Raw genomic sequence first — 23220 nt, 5'->3', positions numbered from 1 at the left:
ACAACATATTCTAGGACATGAATTCCACATGGATTTTTAAGACACAAGTGGTTTAACTGCACTTATCTTTATAGAGGTGAGAGTGTGAAAAATTTTTATTAGCATTCAGTTTTAAAAGCATTATACCCGTGATACACCAAAATATAGGAGTGCTGCTTCTTAAAGAAGTTACCCTTTAGGGTTTGGTCCTTGGTTTAGAAGTTGTGGAGCTTTGGTAGTTTTATTTTAAGTGCTTTATGCATTCATGATCTTAGTCCAAGGGTTGTAATATTGGTCCACTTTCTTCTTCCTTCAAGGGAGAAAAGACACTATTATACCTCCAGGCTCTCAATACATTATTACCACCCCATTAACTCCTTAATATCTGCAGTGGATTATTATTTGCTCTAAATTAGTCTCAAGGTTCCCTCAGAGAATAATTTGAAGGAGGGAAGCATGAAATATTTCTCGAGATGGATCTTAAATGCAGTTTTTTGGGATGTGTGATAAAACATACATATCAGAAAAATTAACATCTTTGATCACTTTTAAGTGGACAGTTCAGTGGCATTAAATACATTCACATGGCTGTGCAACCACATCATCCATCTCCAGAACTTTTTCATCTTTCCAAACCAAAACTCTATACCCATTAAAAAACCCCATTCCATTCTGCCTCTCAGTCCCTGGAAACCAACACTCTACTTTCTGCCTCTATGAGTTTAACTGCTCTAGATCCCTCATGTAAGTGGAATCATACAGTATTTGTACTTTTATGTCTGGCTTTTTATTAATTAATTAATTTAAACCTTTATTATTGAGAGTATTACAGAAGCCCCCACCCCCCCTTTTTTCTCCCATTGACCCGCTCCATTTGGTTCCTGCCCTGCCCCAGGCCTTTACCACCCTACTGTCTGTATCCATATATGCATAAGTTCTTCGGTTAATCTCTTCCTGGTCCCTCTCTCCCCTTCCCTCTGAGTTTCATTGGTCTATTCCATGTTTCCATGCTTCTGGTTCTATTTTATCCATTAGCTAATGTTGTTCATTAGATTTCTTGTTCATTTATCTTGATTTTTAGATTTAGTTGTTGATAGATATGCACTTATTGCACTTTATTGTGCATATTTTTGATCTTTTATTAGTCTCCTCCTCCCCTTCTTCCCCATCTCCTTCTTCTTTAAGAAGACCCTTTAACATTTCATGAACTACTTGTTTGGTGGTGATGAATTCCTTTAGATTTTCCTTGTCTGGGAAGCTCTTTATCTGGCCTTCAATTCTAAATGATAGCTTTGCTGGATAGAATAATCTTGGTTGTAGGTCCTTGCTTTTCATCACTTTGAATATTTCTTGACACTCCCTTCTGGCCTGCAAAGTTTCTGTTGCAAAATCAGCTGGAAGTATTATAGGAGCTCCCTTGTAGGTAACTGCTTTTCTCTTGCTTTTTTTTTTTTTTTTTTTTAAAATAAAATGTTTTATTGATTTTTTTACAGAGAGGAAGGGAGAAGGATAGAGAGTTAGAAACATCGATCAGCTGCCTCCTGCATAGCCCCTACTGGGGATGTGCCCACAACCAAGGTACATGCCCTTGACCGGAATCAAACCTGGGACCCTTCAGTCCGCAGACAGATACTGAGCCAAACCAGTTAGGGCTCTTTTGCTGCTTTTTAAGAGTTTCTTTCTTTTTTAACCTTTTGAATTTTATTTTTTTAATTAATTTTTTATTGTTTAAAGTATTACATATGTCTCCTTTTCCTCTCATCGACCCCTCCCTGGCCACTCCCACCCCCTAGGACAAACCTTTTGCATTTTAATTATGAAGTATCTTAGTATGGCTCCTCTTGTTTGGGACTCTCTGTGCTTCCTGGACATGTATGTCTATTTCATTCACCAGGTAAAGGAAGTTTTCTGTCATTTTTTCTAATAGGTTTTTGATTTCTTGCTCTCTCTCTTCTCCTTCTGGTACCCCCATGATGCAAATGCTGGTATGTTTGTAGTTGTCCGAGAGGCTCCTTATATTATCTTCATATTGTTGGATTCTTTTTTTTTACTGTTTTGTCTGGGTGTTTTTTTCCTTCCTTATATTCCAAATTCTTGGTTTCTCAACATCCTCTACTCTACTGTTGATCCCCTGAAAATTATTCTTTCAGTTAGTGTACGTTTCATTTCTGACTGGTCCCTTTTTATGTTGTTGATGTGCTCACTAAGCTCCTTGAAGTTTTCATTAAGTTCCTTGAGCATCCTATAAGCATTGTTTTGAACTATGTATCTGGCATTTTTCTTGCTTCCATTTCATTTAGCTCTTTTTCTGGAGATTTCTCCTGTTTTTTTTTTTTTTTCTTTTTTCTTTTTCATTTGTGAATTGTTTGTCTCCACATTTTGGCTGCTTTCCTGTGTTTGTTTCTATGTATTAGGTAGATTTGCTATGTCTCCTGGACTTGGTAGAGTCACCTTGTGTAGTAGGTGTACTTTAGGGCCCACTGGCCTCCCACATCACCTGAGCTGGGCACTCCTTTGTGAATTGGTGCAACCCCGTGTGAGCTGTGTGCACTGTCCTATTGTAGTTGAGCTTTGATTTATGTTGGCATCACTGGGAGGGGTTGACTCTCAGGTCAATCAGTTGAAAGGATTAGTTGCAACTACAGCTGAAGAGCTATGTGCAGGAGATGCCCCTACGGAACAGGACTTGCTTCAGTGGGGCTTTGGTGCTCATTCAATCCCCCCCTTGAGTGTGTCACTCATGAAGGTGGTAGAGTTGTAATTGGCATGGTTGAAGTTAACCACTGGGTGCATAGGCTCTGGGGCCTCCCAGGAGGTGCAAAATCAGCCTCTGCCTGTGCCCTGCCTGGAACCACCCAGCATGAGCTACAGTTCTCTGCAGATGGCTGCTACTTGTGTTGAGCTTGGAGGTGTTCAGGAGAGGCCAAACTGTAAACCAGCATGGGCTACTGCTAATGTCAGACCTGGGGCCACTTATTGATAGATAGGGGGCACATTGATGCTGGCTACTGCTTGTTTGAGAGATTTTAGGAATGTCCAAAGCATGAGGCAAAAGAAGCCAGTTATATGGAAAAGCCACTGGAAATGGCTTGGATAAAATTGCAAGTAGGGAGGGACAGAGTCTCAGGGAATCACCAGGGCAGGGTGAAAAGTGTGAACCAGGTTGATGGAGATTTACATATGGCAAAGACTGTCAGCTCTGTGGCAGGGAGGTCTCAGCAAAGGAACACTGGCCTCTGCCAGCACTTCTGTCTGGGAGAAAGCTGCTCCTTAAGCTCTTTCCCTGGTTCCAGACAGGTTAGTTCCTTCCTGAGGTTCCTTTCAAGCTGCTGCCCCAGTGCTGGAGCTCAGAGGAAGTTCAAGTAAGCCCATGTGTGGGCCCTTTAAGAGGAATTGCCTGGGACTCTCACATCCTCAGTGTCACTCAGCCACAATCCCCGTTGGTTTTTACAACTTGAAGTTGGGGGGGCTTGTCTTCCTGGCACTGGAACTCTGGGCTGGAGGCCTGGTGTGGGGCAGGGACCCCCTTGCTCCTCAGAGAAACCTCCATAGCCAAGATATCCCTTCCAATTTTAAACTGCCACATGTGGGGGTGAGATCAGCTGGTTCTGCAATTCCACCCCTCCTACCAGTCTCAATGTGCTTCTTTTTAAATTCCCTAGTTGCAAGACGTTCGTTCAGCTAGATTTCGTGTGGTTCTGAATGATGGTTGTTCTGTATTTCAGTTTAAATTCTGATGTGGTTGTGGGAGGCAGTAAGTACCAAGTTTATCTATGCCACCATCTTGACCTGGAAGCCTGTCTGGCTTATTTATAAATGAAGTTTTGATACACAGGATACTAGCTTTACTGTGAGTAAGGATACAATGGGTGTAGCTCATCGAATCCCTGCCCCCGCCCCTTGAGTGTGTCACTCATGAAGGGGTAGAGTTGTAATTGGCCTGAACAGAAGTATTTGAACTGGAGCCCTTAGATGAGTCCTATGGATACAAACCCTATTTAAGGGACAAGTCTCCTAATTACAAGCTTTTCATAAAAGCTTCAAATTCAAAAGATGCTAATCATTGTTCTGGGTCTTCTCTGCTTTGAGAGCATCCTCTTGGTTTCAAACCAAGATTAGCTGCCTCTGGTTAGCACCAACCACCACCATGGTCATATTTATTGTAAGGCTCTGATTTTGCTGACGAATCTAGTCTGACACCTAACAGAGTATCACTCACTCTGTTAACTCCTAGCCCCATGCTTACCTGGCCACTTAGGAACTTTGAGCTCACCTTCCTCACATAAAAAATATCTAATAAAAATGCAAATCAACACTACAATTGGATACTACTTCACACACATTAGAATGGCTATGATAAAAATAAAAAGAAATAAGTATTGGTAAGATGCTGAGAAATGGGAACCCTTGTGCACTGCCAGTAGGAATGTAAATGGTATTTCCACTATTGATAACAGTAGATTATTCATAAAAAAATTAAAAATAGAATTGCCAAATGATTCAGCAATTCCACTTCAGGGTTTATACCCCAAAGAATGGGAAGCAGGAACTTTGAACAGATATTTGTACTTTCATGCTCATAGCAACAGTATTCACAATAGCCAGAAAGTTAAATAACTCATGTCCATTGATAGATAAATGGATAAACAAAATGTGGTATATCCATACACTGCAATATTCTCTGGTCTTAAAAAAGAAGACAGTTTGACATATACTACAACATGGATGTACCTTGTGGACATTATCCTAAGTGAAATAAGCCAATCATAAAAGGATGCATACTATATGATTGCACTTAAATGAAGTACTTAGAGTAGTCAAACAGAGACAGTAAATATAATGGTGGTGCCCAGCTGGTGTGGCTTAGTGGTTGAACATCAACCTACAAACCAGGAGGTCAGTGTTCGATTCCTGGTCAGGGCACATGCCTGGGTTGCGGGCTCAATCCCCAGTAGGGGGTATGCAGGAGGCAGCTGATCAATGATTCTCTCTCATTATTGATGTTTCTATCTCTCTCTCCCTTTTCCTTCCTCTCTGAAATCAACAAAATATATTTAAAAAAAAATGGAAGTAGTCTGAAAAGTAAAATGGTGGCTACCAGGGCCTGTGGAATGGGGAATGGATACAAAGTTTAGTTTGGAAAGATAAACGAGTTCTGAGATGGACAGTGGTGATAGTTGCACAGTAATGTGAATATACTTTATGCCACCAACTGTTCGCTTAAGAATGGTTAAAATGCTAAATTTTATGTTATGCATATTTTACCATAATAAAAAAAGTTTTAAAAATATGTCTAATGTTATCTGATCATTATTCCTGGCTCCTGCAGAAAACTTAGAAGTCTTTTGTAGAGTTCATCCCCAAACACCCTATTCTAGAAAGAGACAAAGATGCAGTAAACAGCAAAATGGTTTTTCAAAAGCTGGGGCCTGCCTTAGTTGTCTGCATTTTTTTCAAGAAAGAGCCACTTTAACATCATATCCCTTCCTGTACTACTGCCCTCCCCGCAAAAGAGTCAAGTAGGAAAAAAAAGTAATATTGGAAACAAGAGGTTAACGGGACAAACTTCTAAGGGATTAGAGCAGTTTCTAGGAGCCAGAAAGCTGCTACTCAAAGGCAGCCCCTACACCACGGCTAAGTCCCAAGAGGGGCCCACCTGTCTGATCACCCACCTTCCAGCGGCAGCACAGGCACCTGCCAGGAGGTACGGATACTGCTTTATACTCGAAGCCACCTACCTCGGAGAAGTACTTCTCAATAATGTGCATAGCAGTCAGGGAAACGTGAGGATTCTCATGAAACTGCAAGTTTTTGATTCTATCAACCCCACCAGGTTCCTCGATCAGAAGACACAGGTATTCCTTCTTAGAAAGCTTCTCTGCTGCCTGGGGGCAATAGGAGCGAAAGTGAGGCCTGGGCAGAAGCCTGGGGACAGGGAGCCTCACCAGTGGAACCGACCAAAGGCTCCCTGTCCCAGAACGGGCAGTCGCAGCTTCACTTTTCCCAAAGTGATTTCAACTTGCAGGCTCTTCCTCCACTTTGGATATTTATGTGATACAAATGTGTGTGTGTGTGTGTATGTGTGTGTATGTGTGTGTGTATGTGTGTGTGTATGTGTGTGTATGTGTGTATGTATGTGTGTGTATGTGTGTGTATGTGTGTATGTGTGTGTATGTGTGTGTATGTGTGTGTGTGTGTGTGTGTATAGGTTTTTTCTTCATTGCAAAAATACAATATTTCTTTTGCTAAATATGCTGTCATCCATAAACAAATCACTACCACTATTCAGTAGACATCCCCCTCTAATGGAAATTGTTTTAATATAGAACGTTTAAGGGATGCTATGTAAATACAGAGGTTCTGGCCCTGCACTCCCTGAAAGCCTTGAAAGGTAAGACAAGAGACCCTCAGTAACAAGAGCCCCCACAGCAAGTAATGAAGTTCCTGGAAACAAAGAACACGAGAGGATTTAACCCAACTGCTGGTCGCTGGATTTACCATCCAGGGTTCTTCATTCACTCACACATGTGTACACATATGATGGGCGAGGCACACAGAACAGAGATACAGACAAGGTTTAGAGAAGGCCTTTGTAACCAACTCATGCTATCAGGAGGGACAAGAACACAAAGGCCATGGTGTAGAAAGTTTAATTCAGTCAATGATCAGAAGTTTAAATTATAGCAGATGTGCACAGGATGCTTGAAAAGTAACACGAGTCCTTAATGAGCAATACTGTGCCGGGTAACCCATAGGGTAACGGCATTCCCAAAAGAAGGAACATCGGGGACAACGTTTTGAAGGAATAAGGGCTGCGTGTTATGAGAAGAGGGAATAATAGTTCAGCTAAACAGCGTATCAGGATGTGGAGGAAGATGAAAAACTTGGCTGTCATATCTGGAAGGGCTCTACTTGTTATTTTGTGAGCGGTAATAAAATAACCTCCTCTGGGTCAAGTTAATTCATTAGGCCACCTCATTTACCTGATGACAGTTTGCACTGTATGTCTAAGCCTCAATGCCCTCTCGTCCTATGAGTCAGTAGATTTGAGTAAAGAAAGTCGGGCAGGAATCAACATGCTAGGTTCGCTTCAGAAAGAAAACGGGGCTGTGGGCAGCAGGAGCCCTGCCCGAGGATTTTGGACCTGAACAGTAAACGGCCCCAAAGTTACTTCAAAGAACCTCAACTGCATCTGCTGCCTATTTGAACTTTTTCCTGTCTCGTCTTGACCTTTCTAACCTACTGCCCCCACGGCCTTGGTCTGATCCAGGGGGTGCACAGGCCCACCAGATGGGATTTGCCCAGACTCTTCTGAGAAAAAAATCCCAAATATTTAAACGAAGCAGATGAAGTTAAACTTCTATATCCCAAATTTGCTTTTACAGATTTGTTATGTCCAGCTTCGTCTATTGGCTGTCAGGTCTCTACTCTTTGTTTGTGTGACTTGCTCAAGTCTTAGTGTCTAGCTGGGCTGTGTTTCAACTCTGTTCTTGACTCAGGTCAGTTCTTTCCAAGACAGTTACATGAAAAGAGTGCTTCGAGTGAGTTTTCAAAAGGGGTTCCCTTGTGTTACTTTGAAACTTTCCAAATGGCTTAGTTGTATATAAAAAGACCGTAACCAAGATGGTCCCAGGTGACCCCTGCCTCCTGGTGTTTATGCCCTTGTGTTAGTGTGAGTGTTAAACAGGGCGGACGTGTGTAACCAATAAGATGTTGTTGAAATGACCTCCTTTAAAGATCCTAAATACATGAGGCTCCACCTTGCTTCCTTAGATCCCTTGCTCCAGAGGAAGCCGGCTGCCATCATGCAAGGACACCCAGGCAGTCCCCGGGAGAGGTTCGTGTGGTGAGAATAATTTGGCAGGCACGTGAGTGTGCCATCTTGGAAGCTGAGCCTCGGCCCCTGTCAAACGTTCGGATGAGATTAAAGCCCCCAAGTGACATCTTGAACCTCATTAGAGACCCTGAGCCAGAACCATTCAGCTAAGCTGCTCCCCGATTCCTAACCCCATAAATTACGTGAGATAATAAATGTTTGTTTTAAGTCACTAAGGGGTAATTTGTTATGTAGCAATACAGAACCAAGACAAATAGTATAAAAATAGTGTCTTACCTTACCTTTCTTTCAGAAATAAGACTTTTCTAGAATTCTAATTCAAGGCTTTTCAGTCTATTTTCCCAGTCATATAGTCGAATATAAAAGGAATTCTAGTCTGGCCTCTTAACATATATCCCTGCTAACTTCTTGCTGCTCCTTCAAATATCCTATGTTTTAGTCTTCTTTTTAAAAAAATATATCTTATTACATTTTTTTACAGAGACGAAAGGAGAGAGATAGAGAGTTAGAAACATCGATCAGCTGCCTCCTGCACACCTCCTACTGGGCATGTGCCCGAAACCAAGGTACATGCCCTTGACCGGAATTGAACCTGGGACTTTTCAGTCCACAGGCTGAAGCTCTATCCACTGAGCCAAACCAGTTAGGGCTGTTTTAGTCTTCTAAAAGAGTCAGCCATGGGGCTCACTGACTATTTTTTCCCTCCTTCAAGCCTTTGATTGGTTTCCCCTCTCACTCAGATAAGTCAAAGTTCTCACAGACCTTATGTGAGCTGGCCCCTAGGTGCCCTGAGCCTAATCTCCCACCACTTTCCATCCATTCACTCTGCTCTGGCCATATCACCTTCCTTGCTCTTTCTAGAATGTTCTTCCCAGATAGCCGTAAGACCCACTCACTTCTCTGAGGCCTTTGCTCAAAAGTTATTCCTCAGAGAAGTTTCTCCTGATTACTGAATAGAAGAGATCACCTTCCCCTCCTCACTCTGAGCTATCGGTGACTACCTCTTTGTCAGACAGATTTACCTCTAACTCCCTACCTGATGTGTCTGTTCCCCTCCCCACTACTACATAAGCTCTGTGCGAGCAAGGACTTTCACCTGCCACATCCTGAGCATCGATAACAGTGCTGGGCACAAGACACTCATTTGAGAAAATGAAGATAATACCTTCTTTGATAGGCCTCTTATTATTATTATCCATAGAATGTGTGCACAGAGGGAGGAGATGGGGAGTTGGGGAGAAAGAGAGTCCTACTTGGGTTTTAAGAATGAAAAGAAATGTCTTAAGTTTGGAGACTGCTACTGAGAAACCAACCTGTCCAGAACAGCTCACCTGGAGGAGAAAAGAGATGATGTCAAGGATGATGACAACAAATTTGGCGTCTGGGATGGTGAGCAGGTTCACCAGTGGCTCCAAGACTCCAGAATAGGCCAGGTGGATCAGCTGGCACACGGTGCCCCCGTTTGTGAAGTTAGCCACCACCCAGAGAGCCTCCTTCTGGACTTTAAACTCTCCCTGCAGAAAGAGAACATTTACATTCTTTACAGATCCTGAAGGACTTAAATATAGGGATGCTAGCTTGGTTCGGTTTCTAGGTAGGTTGGGGACAGCCAGGACTATCTGTGCAATTTAGAGAGAACACCTTGGGGACTTGAAGTCAAGAAGGAGGCAGGTAGATTCATATGGGGTTTTAGAGGGAGGTCCTAAGTTCAAACAGACTCAGTTCATTAACTCAGGTTATGGGAAAAACAGAAACAACATCAACCAATCCAGGTAATCAACATAGATTAGGAATCACGCTTGGAATTTTACGTTTTAGGGGCCTATGTTTACATTTCTTGTCTTTGTGCCCTAGTGAAAATCTGGATAAGAAGCTCCATAGCTACAAAGCTAAGCACACAGAGGTGATCTTAGTGACTGAGACAGCTCAGAGGTTACCGAGGAAGGCCACTGAAACATCACTCAATGCATCCTTGCATTTATAAAAGGCATTTGACCCAGAGATATGGGAGTAATTGATCATGGATCCTACTGCCCCTGGGCAGGAGACATTATTTTGTGGCTGGGAGAAACTGTGACCACAGTTTAAAACAAAAATAAAAAAGCCAAACAGCTTATGGCTCCAAGCAAGTTATAGTTCAAAAGGCACAGTTTGAACTGAGATTACTTCTTGATTCATGACTGAATGTTTCTGAATAACATACATACAGATTCACAGTAGAACACAAGATAGGAAGTGTCTAATTGACTGGAAGATGCTATGATTTGGGTGGCACACCTGGCCTAGCTTTTAATACTTAATGAAAACCTGGGAACCAACCATCCAACCTCAGAGCAGAAACACATAAGCAGAAAAACACAGCTTGTCCATTAAAAGGTGGCAAAAAGAAATGCTGATGATAGTAGTTGTCCTTGGGAAGGGAAGAGGGAATCAGGAGGAAAGAGGAAGGCTTATTGTATTTCTCCTTTTAGATTTGGATTTTCTGTGTATATTACCACTTTAATCAATGTGATTGTGTGCCGAAAAGGCCACCATTCTCCAGTGTATAATATCAGTATAACTGGATATGGTTTTCCTCCTGAAAGAGAACAAAACCTCTTTTGGCAAGTAGAGAGTAGATGGCACATTCTTTTAACACTATTTGCCAGCTCAAAATTTTTCTGGATATTTGAGCTGTGGGCCACCTTTTCATTACACAACGCTTGTTTAGACTTCTAAATTTTCCATGGGTCATCCAAACAGGATGCACCTTCCTTTTTTTTTTTTTTTTAAGGGAGAGCTGGGGTACTAATGTTTCATAGTTTTGTTGTGGTCTCAATTAATTTGCTTCAGGGCCTGTGTCTGAGTTACTGAAGGAGTTCAACACCGGGCCAGTTGGAAAGTGGCCTTTTGCCGTCGACACAGAGCGTCCCACTCACATTTTTCAGCAGAGCCAACACGGCCGGCAGGACGTCACAGTCGATCAGCTGCTGGATGTGTTGCTGCGGCCCCGCGGCCACGTTGCTCAGGGTCCAGGCTGCCTCCTTCTGGATGGAGGACTTGGGGCACAGCAGGAGCTGGGGCAGCACGCTCAGTATTCCCGCCTCAATGGCCAGCTGGGTCTGGTGGTCGGTCCCCGTGACGATGTTCCCCACAGTGCGGAGAGAGGGGGTCTGGAAGAACAAGGCTAGAAGTGTAACCGAGTATTGCAAACTTATCACAGTGGAAGTGACAGTCACACAAGATCTGTGCCCTCCCAAACGTTAGTGGTGCTTTGCTGATGGCTCCCTGGAAGCCTGGGGACAACGGTGATACCCATGACCCTTATTCATTTGGCACATGGGTGGCTGCTTCCATAGCTTGGAGGTACTTGCCAGCTTCCCAGCAGTGGTGGCTCAAGTGGGATAGAGGTCAAGAGATGCCTGTATCAAGAAATGATGCTCTCCCTTTTATATCCCTACATTGGGGAAACTGCTTAGTTGATTGTAGTGTTTATAACGTAATTATGTCTACTGAATTTATAGTTAGCACCAGGGTCAAGTTTCTGTTGTGCACATTATTGGAGCCAGTGAGATCCCAATGGCACTTTTTGATATATTCACAACCCCTTCTCAATAACTCTGACGGTTCCCAGGATGGGTTTACGATTGGGCTCCAGACAACTGTCCTTGGAGGGTTGATTTAGGATTTATTTTGGTTTTCTCGCATTTTAGTGAGAGAGAACAGTTATAGAATTTTCCTAGCCTATTATGCTGGGTATCTGCTACTCAAGTGAGACGTAGAAGTAGTGCTATAGGCCAATCACAGCCTTGCCAAGCCTGGCAATTTGCCCCGAAGCTCCCAGGATAAGGGACTTCTTATAGATATTCTCTTTGTATCCTCCATGCTACCAGCATTATCCTCAAACTAACCTTGACATCTGAGGAATACTATGCTAATCTCAAAGCAGATGATCATTAAGGCTGCATAATACATAGTATTAGGCATAGAAATCAGAAGGGGCACCCACCTTTTAAATGACATTTTCAAGAATATTATGTAAGTGACATGTTGGTTTTACTTACTTTCCACTTATATCTGAAATAGTATTAGAGAACAAACTTGGGAGAGGATAAGAGGAATTTTCTTTTATATTTGAGTAAGCAATTCAAATGTTACATGGGCTTTACATTAATACACACACACACACACACACACACACACACACTCTGTATCAGCCAACATGTTAACGTCTACCCACATAGACTACTAGAAGGAAAGTCCACAAAAGGGTAGTTCACTGGGTGAAGGAATCCTAGTCAATTTTAATTTGGTGCTCTCTATATTTCTAGTTGTCAGATTAACAAAAAAATATATGTTACTGAATACCCACTAGGATTTTGGGTCAAAATAGATTCAAGTGTTTGGCTAGAGAATATCAGAGACCAGGGAAATGCAGGTGATAAGCCTTGTTCTAGGTAAAGGATTAGAGCTGAGTGTGGGAACCAGGGGGTGAGGAAAGAGTAGAACTTGCTAAAGTAAATACGACTCGGAAGGCCCATAGAGAGACAGACAAGACTGGGGCATTTACCAAGATATTGAGTTCTGAGCTGGTCATAAGCTGAACCAGCCTGGGCAGCACCCCCATGTCAACCACTTGGTCAATGCGCTCGATGCAGCTCTCGGTGAGGTAGGACAGAGCCCAGCAGGTGTCAGAGAGCACCTCGTTGTCTTGGTGCTGCAGGAGCTGGGAGAGGACGGGCAACATTTGCTCCACGGCTTTTTTGCAGGGGTACGGGTTCTTGTTTCGGCATAGGTTGGACAGGGTCCATGTGATGTTCCGCAGAAATGTAATCTGTAACAAGAGACTGCTTCTAGCATCAGGTGCAAAGAAGAAAAACTGCAAATGGCAGTGTGTCCTTGCCATCATTGATCACTAGTATTATTGACCAGCCTGAACCAAAGAATTTGAGCTGCAAACAACAATTTGTTCTAGGTAGTGATGTACATATAGGGTGTCTTCAAACTTGTATATACACATTTTGAGTAATTATAAAGGCAGTGTTTATGAAAATACATTTCATTTTCAAAATTGAGATATCAGCTGTTAAAGTATATACACACACACCCTGTATACTAGGGACAGAGAGAATGAGCTTTTTGCTTCCTATTCAAATGTTAGATGGATATTTCCTTACATTCTTCAAAATATCCTTCCCCTCGACTCAACTGATGACCTAATTTCATTTTTCACTGGCAAGACAAAGAGGTTTCTTACTCTTCCCACCAGTCGATAACCAACATGTCATAACCACATTTCCGATCTTCTATTCGAGGACTAGTCTTCCCTACCTTGCCTCTGAATTCCACCACTTTTCATCTTTAAAGATTCTGTCCCCAGCATCACCTCTCTCTCCTGGATCACTCCCCCAGCACAGAACACCCTGTGACCTTCACCCCTCACCCTTGGCACCTCTGCAGCCATCACCTCACTTCTGTTTTCCAGAGTCTATCCTCAAGGAGGCATCTCTGTTCACTCTCTACGGCGTGCTTCCCATCTGCGCTTCTCCTCCCCCTAGTCTGTTTCTGACCCTTCTTCTTTATGGTTAGTGACAAAATTATCTTCTTCCAAGTCTCTAACCCCATAGCTACTTCTTCACTGTCCCTCTCTGTTGTGTTTAGTCGTTTCTGGCATCTGTGACACCAAACCTGGTTTTTTTTTTATTGCTAAGTGGGATGCTTCTCCTCAATTTTCCTGGCCGGTGCTGCCTGACTTCTGAATGTCAGAGACCCTAGAACCCAGTTCTGGACTCTCCTCTCACTCCAGGCCAGGGATTGGCAACATTTTCTGTCAAGGGCCAGACAGTAAAGACAGTAAACATTTTCAGCTCTGTGGGCACAGAGGCTCTGTTACAACTATTCAACGCGGTACTTGTAACACCATAAGAGACACAGGAAATTGCGTGTGAGTGAATGGGCATGGCTGTGCTCCAGGAAAACTCTATTTACAAAAGCAAGCAGCTGACCCCTGCTCTTGATCTTGCCCAGCTGGATGACATGTGTCCACGAGTATCTAGACCCGCATATCCACCTACCTGACGTTGCTGCAATGGTGCCTCTCAATCACTTTAACTTAATGTGGACAACTAAGACTCTGGTCTTTCTCCCTCCATTGTCCCCATTTCTCTAAGAGGACAGTCATCTAAAATAACCTAACCCTGAACCCGGGGCATCCTTGCTTCTTTCTGTCTCACTTCCATGTCCAACATAGCAGCATCCCAGGTCCATCTGCTTCACCATCTCCCTGGGCTACGACCCTCCAACAAGCAGCCAGAAGGGTCTTTCTGAAAGATCAGACCACTTTGTTTCCTGCCTTGAAATCCTCCAAAGGCTCCCCTTTGCCAGCAGGATGATGTCTAGGTCCCTTGCCCTACCTTCATATTGCACTACTTTCTTCTTGCAAATTCCCTTGGTCATGCCAGCCTTTTTTTTGGTTCAACCATGTCAGGCTTTTATCCCACCTTGAGGGCTGAGTGTATACCCTCAGTTTTGGAAGCTATTTTCTCTCTTCATTTAAAAATGATTTCCTATTGATTTTTAGAGAGAGAGGAAGGGAGAGGGAGAAAGAAACATCGATGTGAAAGTAGAACATCGGTTGGCTGCCTCCTGCACACCCCCCACTTGGATAGATGCTTGCAATTCGTGCACTCGTCCTGACCAGGATTCGAACAGCAGCCCTTCAGTGTATGTGTTGACGCCCAACCAACTGAGCCACACTGGCCAGGGTTTCTCTTCAGTTTTGTTTGAGACAAAGCTAAAATCCAAATTTAATTTCTTTTTTCAAAAAATATATTTGATTTTTTTTTTACAAAGAGGAAGGGAGAGGGATAGAGAGTTAGAAACATCGATGAGAGAGAAACATTGATCAGCTGCCTCCTGCACACCCCTGACTGGGGATGTGCCCACAACCTAGGTACATGCCCTTGACCAGAATCGAACCTGGGACCCTTCAGTCCGCATGCTGATGCTCTATCCACTGAGCCAAACCGGTTAGGGCCAAATATAATTTCTAATCCAAGGACTCCTCTATTGTTGCCACATCAATCCACTTTTTAAAAAAGATTCTCACCTGAGGAAATGTTTATTGATTAGAGAGAGAGGAAGGGAGAGGGAGAGGGAGAGGGAGGGGAAGAGGGGAAAGACAGATTGATATGAGAAATATTGATCCATTGCCTCGTGCAGGCGCCCTGACAGTGGATTGAACCTGCAATCTAGGTATGTGCCCTGACCAGGAATAGAACCCACAACCTTTTTGATATTTGGGACGAGGTTCCAATCAAGTGAGCCACCTGGCCAGGGCACCACCTCAATTGACTTTGACTCTAATCTTCAAACCTAAACTTTATTACCTAGGAACAGAACTGGTGAGCCACTAATTCAGTTTGTGCTCCTTGAAGAGTAGAGTTTAGTCATCTAATTTTGCAAGATTGTAAACTGATAAAAATCTTAACAGATTTTTTCCAATGCTTTCAAAAGAAAGATCAGCACTACTGCCTGCTGAGGACAAATTTGGATTCTTACCCAACGTGATATTCAGTTCTAGGCCTTCTTTTTAACTACCATCATAAGGGGCCAGGCATTGATTTGGAAATACTTCCTCAATTTCCCAGTTTTGGGAACTTGTTACCAGCTAGGTTTTCTAATTGAAAGACACTCACTGGTGTGGTTGGTGATATCAGGGCCAGTAGATGTGGGATGGCATTACTCGAGATAACAGAGTCTCTGAATTCTGCGCCATCACCTACAAATAGATAAGAACAGGACATTCAAAGAGAGAACAAAGAGAATCCTGGGATAGGTGACTAATTTTTCAAAGTCTGTGCAAAGGGTAAGAGGCCAAAACACATTCCCAGGTTAGGCAAGTAGAGAATGCAGTCATGAACTTGATCCTGAGTCTTTAACATGTTGGTTGGGTGGTTAGGCCTGGTGTGAAAGCAGGTCCCACACAGCAGCAAATGCCGTAAGTAGTCCGTGGATGCATAAAGAAGCCAGCCAACTGGCCCAGGCAGTGCTCTCTAAATGCTAATATAATTTTATAGCATGGTTCTCAGGAAGACCAAGGCCATTGCAGACCAAGCTGTCTTCCCAGAAGATTCTGGCATAGGGCAGTAACTTCCAGATGTGACTCAGAACAAAGTTTGGGAGATGCACAGGTGACTGTCATGACTTTGGCTAGAATACCGTATTTCTGGACTGTAGAAGTCTCAATATGTAATTCTTCAAACATCAGGCAAGGCATTAGTTATATTATACCACCCAATTTTGCCTGTTGCTTATTGAACCAGTCAAAATTAGAGACAAAGTCTCTGCAACAGGTGCTTTCTTCTGCAAGCATTTCAAAAGCAGATTTTATATTTGGTGCTTGCTAATCCCAATATCTGAAGTCCATGGAGGTGTAATTATAATGATGGTTTCTGCTAACTCAGACACGGTGGGTTGTTGACTCTCTGAACTTGAAATTGCTAATATTTGGCTGATCTTACTTTGTCAAAATCCCGAGGGACCCAGTTGAGTTGGTTTCCCCCCAAAAGCATTATGTTTCTATTCAGCCAGAAATCAGGGAGCTCCCAACTTTGCAGCATCAACTCCCCAGCTTTTGCTTTCCTGGACCTCACAGGGAATACAGTGTCAAGTTCCAAATCTATAAGGCCAATCTTAGGGTGTTTTCAGGGGAAACTTTTACCCCAAACTTTTGTATGTTCCATTGGCAACTTTCTCTAGAGACAGAATTTTCTTTTAGGGTCTGGATTACATAAGTGTCTGCTAAAACCCCCTACACTGAGTAAGCCAAAAAGCTTGTCCTTTGTTCCTGAAGCTACTGAGACCTAAGGGTGTAGGACCTGGTATTGGCAGACGTCCCCAGGTAGCCTGTAGCCTCAGGACATACTGCATTATCTTGTTTCGGCTTCAATTTATGCCCTTTGAACTTGACTCTGAATTTTGGAAAAGCCTGTTGTACTTTCACCAGCATTTCTAGGCATTTCTACTTAGAGTATCAAGTCCACAATATTCCCCAAAGAACTCCTATAGCATGCCATATGCCTGGCCCACTATTTTCTTAGTCCCCTGAGGGGAGAGTCTCACCTGCTATATTACCAAGGGCCCACACTGCCTGTTCACACACAATTAGGTTGGGGGAAGACAGGAGCTCAACCAAGGGCTTGACGGCGCCCCCTTCCACAACAGCTCGAGTCTGGTCTGAGGTCCCCGAAGCAATGTTGGTCAGAGCCCATGCTGCCTCAAACTGCAAACAGGGATGCAATGATGACGTCAGGAATTCCACCAGCTTTGGAATGATCCCTGCTTCAACAATCCGTTTTAGAGGAGGGTTCTTTTCCCGGGACAGCATTTTCCTTTGCAATGAAAGAGAAAAAAAGGAAAAGCAAGTCACATGAAGCAGATATGAAGAACCTCCTTTGTAGATGTTCCCGGCATTCCTAACTATCGCATGAGACAAACAGCTGGGAAAAGCTATGTGACATCCTAGAGTTTAGCTCATAGCACTTTGCGGTGATGAAGCAACATTTCCCCGTTCAGGTATTATCTACCATGAAGATTCCTGTAGAGGCCAATTTAAATGAAGCAGTTCATCTCTGACAACACTTGTGTATCTTAGGTTGTTCTCAAGGACAGTATAGAGGAGATATTGAGTCTCACTTTTGGATGGACCATCACCTACAAAGCCTTTTCTTACATTGTGTGGGCATTTTGCCAAGAAACCAAACAGGCCATTGGAGCTCATTTCTAACTATGAACCTGTAAACAGCAGCGGTCTGGTAGGTGATACCTGGCTGCCTGGGTGGCCTGGAAACGTATGATGGGATCTGAGGCATTCACACCACTGATTATTTCTTCCAGCGTGAGCTTGACCTGCAAGGAGACACACATTCAGGTCAGAGTCTCTGCTAAGAGGAACCATGAAGGTCATCTAGTCTAGCCATCTATTTGATTAAAACAGGCTGGCTTTAACAGTAGGTCCCAATCTGCATGCTGGTCTATACTAAGGGAGAGAAGAGTATTTGCTGGTCTCACAGACCTCTGGGATATTCCTCATGCTCTGGGGGTGAGGTGATTCCTTTCATCACTTGGATCCCAGAACCTTTTTATAACATGCTAGTGGATGTCTGCAAAAATGACAAAGTAAAGACCTCCAAAAATGGTGTACGTAGGGGTCAAATTTCATGGCTTTGCATGTGTATATCCAGTTGTTCCCACACCATTTGTTGAAAAGACTATTCTCTTCCCATTGAATGGTCCTAATACCTTGTCAAACTTTGATCGACCATAAATGTGATGGTTTATTATGGACTCTGCATTCTCTTCCACTGATTTACATGTCTAACATATGTAATAGACGTGATTACTGTAGCTTTGTAGTAGGCAATGGAGTCATAAATATGACATCTAAAGCACATGCAACCTCCCTAGCCAGTTTGGCTCAGTGGATCGATAGAGTGTCGGCCTGAGGACTGAAGGGTCCCAGGTTTGATTTTGGTCAAGGGCACATGTCCGGATTGTGGGCTCAATCCCCAGTAGGGGGCATGCAGGAGGTAGCTAATCAATGATTCTCTCTCATCATTGATGTTTCTATCTCTCCCTCATTCTCCCTTCCTCTCTGAAATCAATACAAATACATCAACTAATAGGAATTGTTTAAAAAATAAAGCACATGCAACCAAAGAAAAAAGTAGATAAATTGGAATGTTTCAAAATTAAAAACTTTTATGCTTCAAGGATCCTATCAAAGGTGAAAGGATGACTCATAAAATAGGATGAAATATTTGCAAATCTTATACCTGGTAAGGGTGTAGTATCCAGAATACATAAAGAACTTTTACAACTCAAGAATAAAACACAAATTACTTGATTTAAAAAAATGGGCAAATGGTTTGGATAGACATTTCTCCAAAGAAAACAAACAAATAGCCAATAAGCACTTGGAAAAAATGTTCATTAGCCATTAGAAAAACATAAAAATCAGAACAATATAGCCCTTTGCATGCACTTGATGGCTACCATCCCAAAATGGACAATAATAATAGTTGGTTAGAACATCAGATTGTACAATGGTGTAGCTACTTGGGTAAATCGTTGGCAGCATGTTTCCTATTGCTAATGTAAAAATTGCCACAAATTTAGTGGCTTAAAACAACACAAACTTATTCTCTCACGATTCTGGAGGTCAGAAGTTCATTATCAGTTTCACTGGATTAAAGTCATGGTGATGGCAGGACTGGTTCCTCTGGGAGCCTATGAGGGGAGAATCTGTTTTCTTGCCCTTCAGCTTCTAGTAGGGCTGCTGTGTTCCTTGGCTTGTGACTTGTGCCTCCATCTTCAAAGCCTAGCACACCAATCTCTGCTTCTGTCATCATATCACCTTCTGCTCTGACTTGTCTTCATCCTTCGTGTTTTAAGGATTGATGTGATTGCACTGGACACACCAGAGAATCAAGGAGAATCTCCCCCTCTCAAGATCCTTAGTTTAATCCTGTTTACAAAGTCCCTTTCATCATATAAAGTAGGATGGGGATGAGGAGATGGGGGCATTTGGGGGTAGGCATTATTCAGCTTACCACAGGCAGTTCCCCAAAGAGTGAAACATAGAGTTACCTTATGGCCCAGTAATTCTTCCCCTGGGTATGTGCCCAAGAGAACTGAAAACCTGTTCACATAAAAACTTGCACACAAATGTTTATAGCAGCACTATTCATAACAGCCAAAATGTGGAAATAGCTCAAATGCCCACCAAGTAATAAATGGATAAACCAAATGTGATATATCCATACAATGAAATACTATTCAGCCAGAAAAGGAATGAAGGACTGGCACCTGCTACAACATGGCTGACCCCTGAAGACAGTATGCTAAGTGAAAGAAATCAGACATGAAAGGCCACATATTCTATGATTCCATTTATATGAAATACCTAGAATAGGTAAATTCAGAGACAGAAAGATTCCTAGTCACCAGAAACTAGAGGGAAGGAGGATTGAGTGACTGCTTATTGCGTATGGGGTTTCTATTTGAGGTGATGAGTATGTTCTGAAATTAGCTAGTGGTGATGGTTGTACAACCTTGTGAATATATGAAAAAACACTGATTATATACTTTAAAAAGGTGAATTCCATGGTCCATGAATTATATTTTAGTTTTTTAAAAGGCATAGTAATATAGGATAAAAAGGAAAACAACTCTCTCATTTCATAGTTCCATCTTCCTTGGATGGGGGACTCCTGGGGACTATTCTAGATAAATGAAGCTAAGTAGAGATATGGTTCAGAGTCCTGTGGCAATTCAGAGAATGGTTGCAGCTCCTCTATTTGATGGCCGGTAACACATCATTGAATCCACTTGCCCGGACTGAACCACTCTGCCTCTAAGAGCCCTAAGCGGAGCTGGGTGCAGTGATGACACACACAGTGGCGGATCATAAAAGGCACGTAGATACGACACTATTGGGGCTCTAGGGAAACCTCCTGATCAGGGCATTCTGGAAAGATCACAAAAAAACAGTATTGACCTCAAAGTCAACCCAGGATTTGAAATGTATTTTTTGTTGTTGTTGTTCTTAAATCCTCACCCAAGGATATTTTCCCATTGATTTTTAGAGAGAGTGAAAGAGAGAGGGAAAGACTGAGAGAAATATCAATGTGAGAGAAACATATAGATTGGTTGCCTCCTGCACAAGCCCCAACCAGGGCCCGGGCCGGGGAGGAGCCTGCAACTGAAGTATGTGCCCTTGACTGGAATCGAACCCGGGACCCTTTAGTCTGCAGGCTGACGCTCTATCCACTGAGCCAAACCAGCCAGGGCTCAACCCAAGATATGTATTGAGCAAGGTTAGGGTGGAAGGAGAAGGGAAGACAGAGGGCAGCATTCAAGTCCTAGGCAAGACTTTACATGTTGAGTAACTAGATGCCTCTGCTGAGAGGTAACCTGCATGACCCCTCATTCCCTGCTTCTGGCTGAGTGACGGCAAGTGAATTTTCCGGTAGAAGCAGCACTTCCCTCCATTAGAATCTAGATCTCAGACTCTCAGCCGCAAAGGTAATGACCCTTAGCTTTCTGACAACACCAGTTTAGCTCTAACCATGATCTCTCCACCCCTTTCCTTTAAGACCCTCAATTAGAGCTTGCAAGTTCTGAACCAAACATTTCAAGCCAGAGTAATTTACTAAGGATGTATTTTATACACAACTGCTCTAAACGCCACATTCCCAACGTACCCCTTTGGTTTCTTCTCCAGAAGCGGAGCCAGAGCAGAGATTGGTGATATTTCTTCTCTTTAAGACCTGCTCATCTTTCTTGGCCTTTCGGAGCTGCACGTTGACTGCTATCCGGTGTTGTCGAATCATCTAGAGAGGGAAAGAAAGAACTGGGGCGCTTAGAGCTGGGAAGTCAGGCTGTTACCATGTTAGCCTTTAGGACACACTTAAAGCATCTGATTTCACTTTACAGATTCAGCAGGCTGGAAGAGTTAACATCACAGTTAGTAAATAGCCCCAGCTTGATTGACCTCCTCTGCCGTCTTCTACTACACCTTATCTAAAAGAATAGTCAATCTCCCTCCCGAAGTGAAGGGAGATCGCGTATGCCCTTAGCAGACCGGGATTATCAGCTGTAGTGACATCTGAGCAAAGTGTCCCACTGCCCTGAGTCTGAGCATGTCTTCATTGGTGCTGATTAGATTCTGAGGAGCAGGCCTGGGACTCCCAACTATGGGGATCCAGTTGGGCTATGAACAGACTGCCCAGGCCCAGATGTCCCTGGCCATTTCTACTGTTAGGGAATCACTCTCTAGGTCAGTGATGGCGAACCTATGACACGCGTGTCAGAGGTGACACGCGAACTCATTTTTTTGGTTGATTTTTCTTTGTTAAATGGCATTTAAATATATAAAATAAATATCAAAAATATAAATCTTAGTTTTACTATGGTTGCAAATATCAAAAAATTTCTATATGTGACATGGCACCAGAGTTAAGTTAGGGTTTTTCAAAATGCTGACACGCTGAGCTCAAAAGGTTCGCCATCACTGCTCTAGGTCATTCAAATATATATTTAAATATATGTTTGCTTTTGATTTAAGATAGGAAGGGAGAGGGAGAGAGAATCATTGATCGGCTGCCTCCTGCACACTCCACACTGAGGATTGAGCCCACAACCCGGGCATGTGCCCTAACCAGGAATTGAACTATGATCTCCTGGTTCAAAGGTTGATGCACAACCACTGAGCCATGCCAGCTGAGCTAGGTCATTCAAATCTTAATTCAGCCTCATGAGTTTTACTTGGACACCAAACGGAGGGAGATTAAAATTTAAAGTAAAAACCAACCCTTTTCTCATATCAAGAGAAACTCAGGCTTCATAGTATTGAGAATCCTGGAGAAATGATTTAACTTATACAGACGGATGAGTTTTAGGTTGAAGACTTTCTTAATTTAAGAAAATGTACATGTATGTATTAGATAATCCTTAAACAAGCCTTATAATTCTTGCTGGAGAACAGGGTTCCTGTGGTGTTAGACGACCAGGCAGGAATACCTTCAGGTCCATTGAGTCAATTGTACTGTTGCCCCACCACTACGTGGCCCCTCACTGTGTATTCTCCCTTCTCATCTCTTGGCCCTTCCTGCTGCTCTCCACGTAGAGGGTTCAATTCCTTTGTTCTGATTGGTTTCCTTTAATCTGCACTAATCTTGGAAGCCAGACAGCTATGCTTGTTGGAAAGGGTGTAAGAATGATTTGGCTCTGGATAGTGCCCTAACCAGGTGGCTTCTCCCATCCTCAGCTGCCTGTCAGATTCGTAAGGCATACCCAACCATGTATGATATCGCAGTGAAAGCACATAGATGTAGGACACAGAGCTAGAGCCAGAAAACTGAACCTAGAGAAGCTGAATGAGAGTTAGAATCCACACACAGCTCAGGCTCCCTGCCCCAGCACCTTGTGCTCAGCCCAGCACCTAGAGAGATGGAAACATTGATGAGAGAGAAACATCAACTGGCCACCTCCCACATGTGCCGCACTGGGGGTCGAGCCCACAAGCCAGGCATGTGCCCTGACTAGGAATCAAACCGGTGACCTCTTAATTCATTGGTTGACACTCACCCACTGAGCAACACCGGCCGGGCCACAAGAAACATTTTGCTATATTTGCTTTGTCACCCCCTTTCCCCACCCTCCACTCTATATCTGATGCATTTCCACCATGTAGTTTTACTGCACTAGTCCTTGATAAAGTGAAACTGTTGCCTCATACTTACAGATGCATCTTTGCCTCGGTATTTAAATTTTCTCATCCTGTCTTCTGGAGCTTCTAACGACATATTGACTGGAAGAAGTAGACCACCTATAGGTAGGACAGTCACATAGCGATGTTCAGT

General features: G+C 43.1%; 1 protein-coding gene across 1 annotated transcript; it reads right to left on the bottom strand.

Annotated features, from left to right (window-relative positions):
• Positions 1 to 250: 250 nt before the first annotated feature.
• On the bottom strand, positions 251 to 23136 carry KPNA7 (karyopherin subunit alpha 7). The gene is made up of 10 exons (XM_070417181.1): positions 23101 to 23136; positions 21061 to 21189; positions 17622 to 17704; positions 16919 to 17187; positions 15493 to 15575; positions 12366 to 12629; positions 10735 to 10968; positions 9148 to 9330; positions 5718 to 5864; positions 251 to 289 (listed from the first exon to the last, which is right to left on the bottom strand). Exons 1-10 carry the CDS (start codon positions 23134 to 23136, stop codon positions 251 to 253), a joined length of 1467 nt encoding a protein of 488 aa, XP_070273282.1.
• Between the last annotated feature and the right edge of the window lie 84 nt (positions 23137 to 23220).

The sequence above is a fragment of the Myotis yumanensis genome, unplaced genomic scaffold (assembly GCF_028538775.1).
Source record: "Myotis yumanensis isolate MYYU_CA2020_CCGP unplaced genomic scaffold, mMyoYum1.0.hap1 SCAF_5, whole genome shotgun sequence".
Taxonomy (NCBI): domain Eukaryota; kingdom Metazoa; phylum Chordata; class Mammalia; order Chiroptera; family Vespertilionidae; genus Myotis; species Myotis yumanensis.
The sequence above is the reverse complement of the archived record's forward strand: the minus strand, read 5'-3'. Positions and strand labels throughout refer to the sequence as shown.

Excerpts from the sequence above, each read along its gene's own strand:
- KPNA7 (XM_070417181.1), bottom strand. The coding sequence starts at position 23,136 with ATGAGAAAATTTAAATACCGAGGCAAAGATGCATCT. Across the intron at positions 12,630-15,492 it reads TGATATCACCAACCACACCA|ATTACATTTCTGCGGAACAT; the intron begins GTGAGTGTCTTT and ends CTCTTGTTACAG. Across the intron at positions 5,865-9,147 it reads TCATCTCTTTTCTCCTCCAG|GCAGCAGAGAAGCTTTCTAA; the intron begins GTGAGCTGTTCT and ends TATTGCCCCCAG.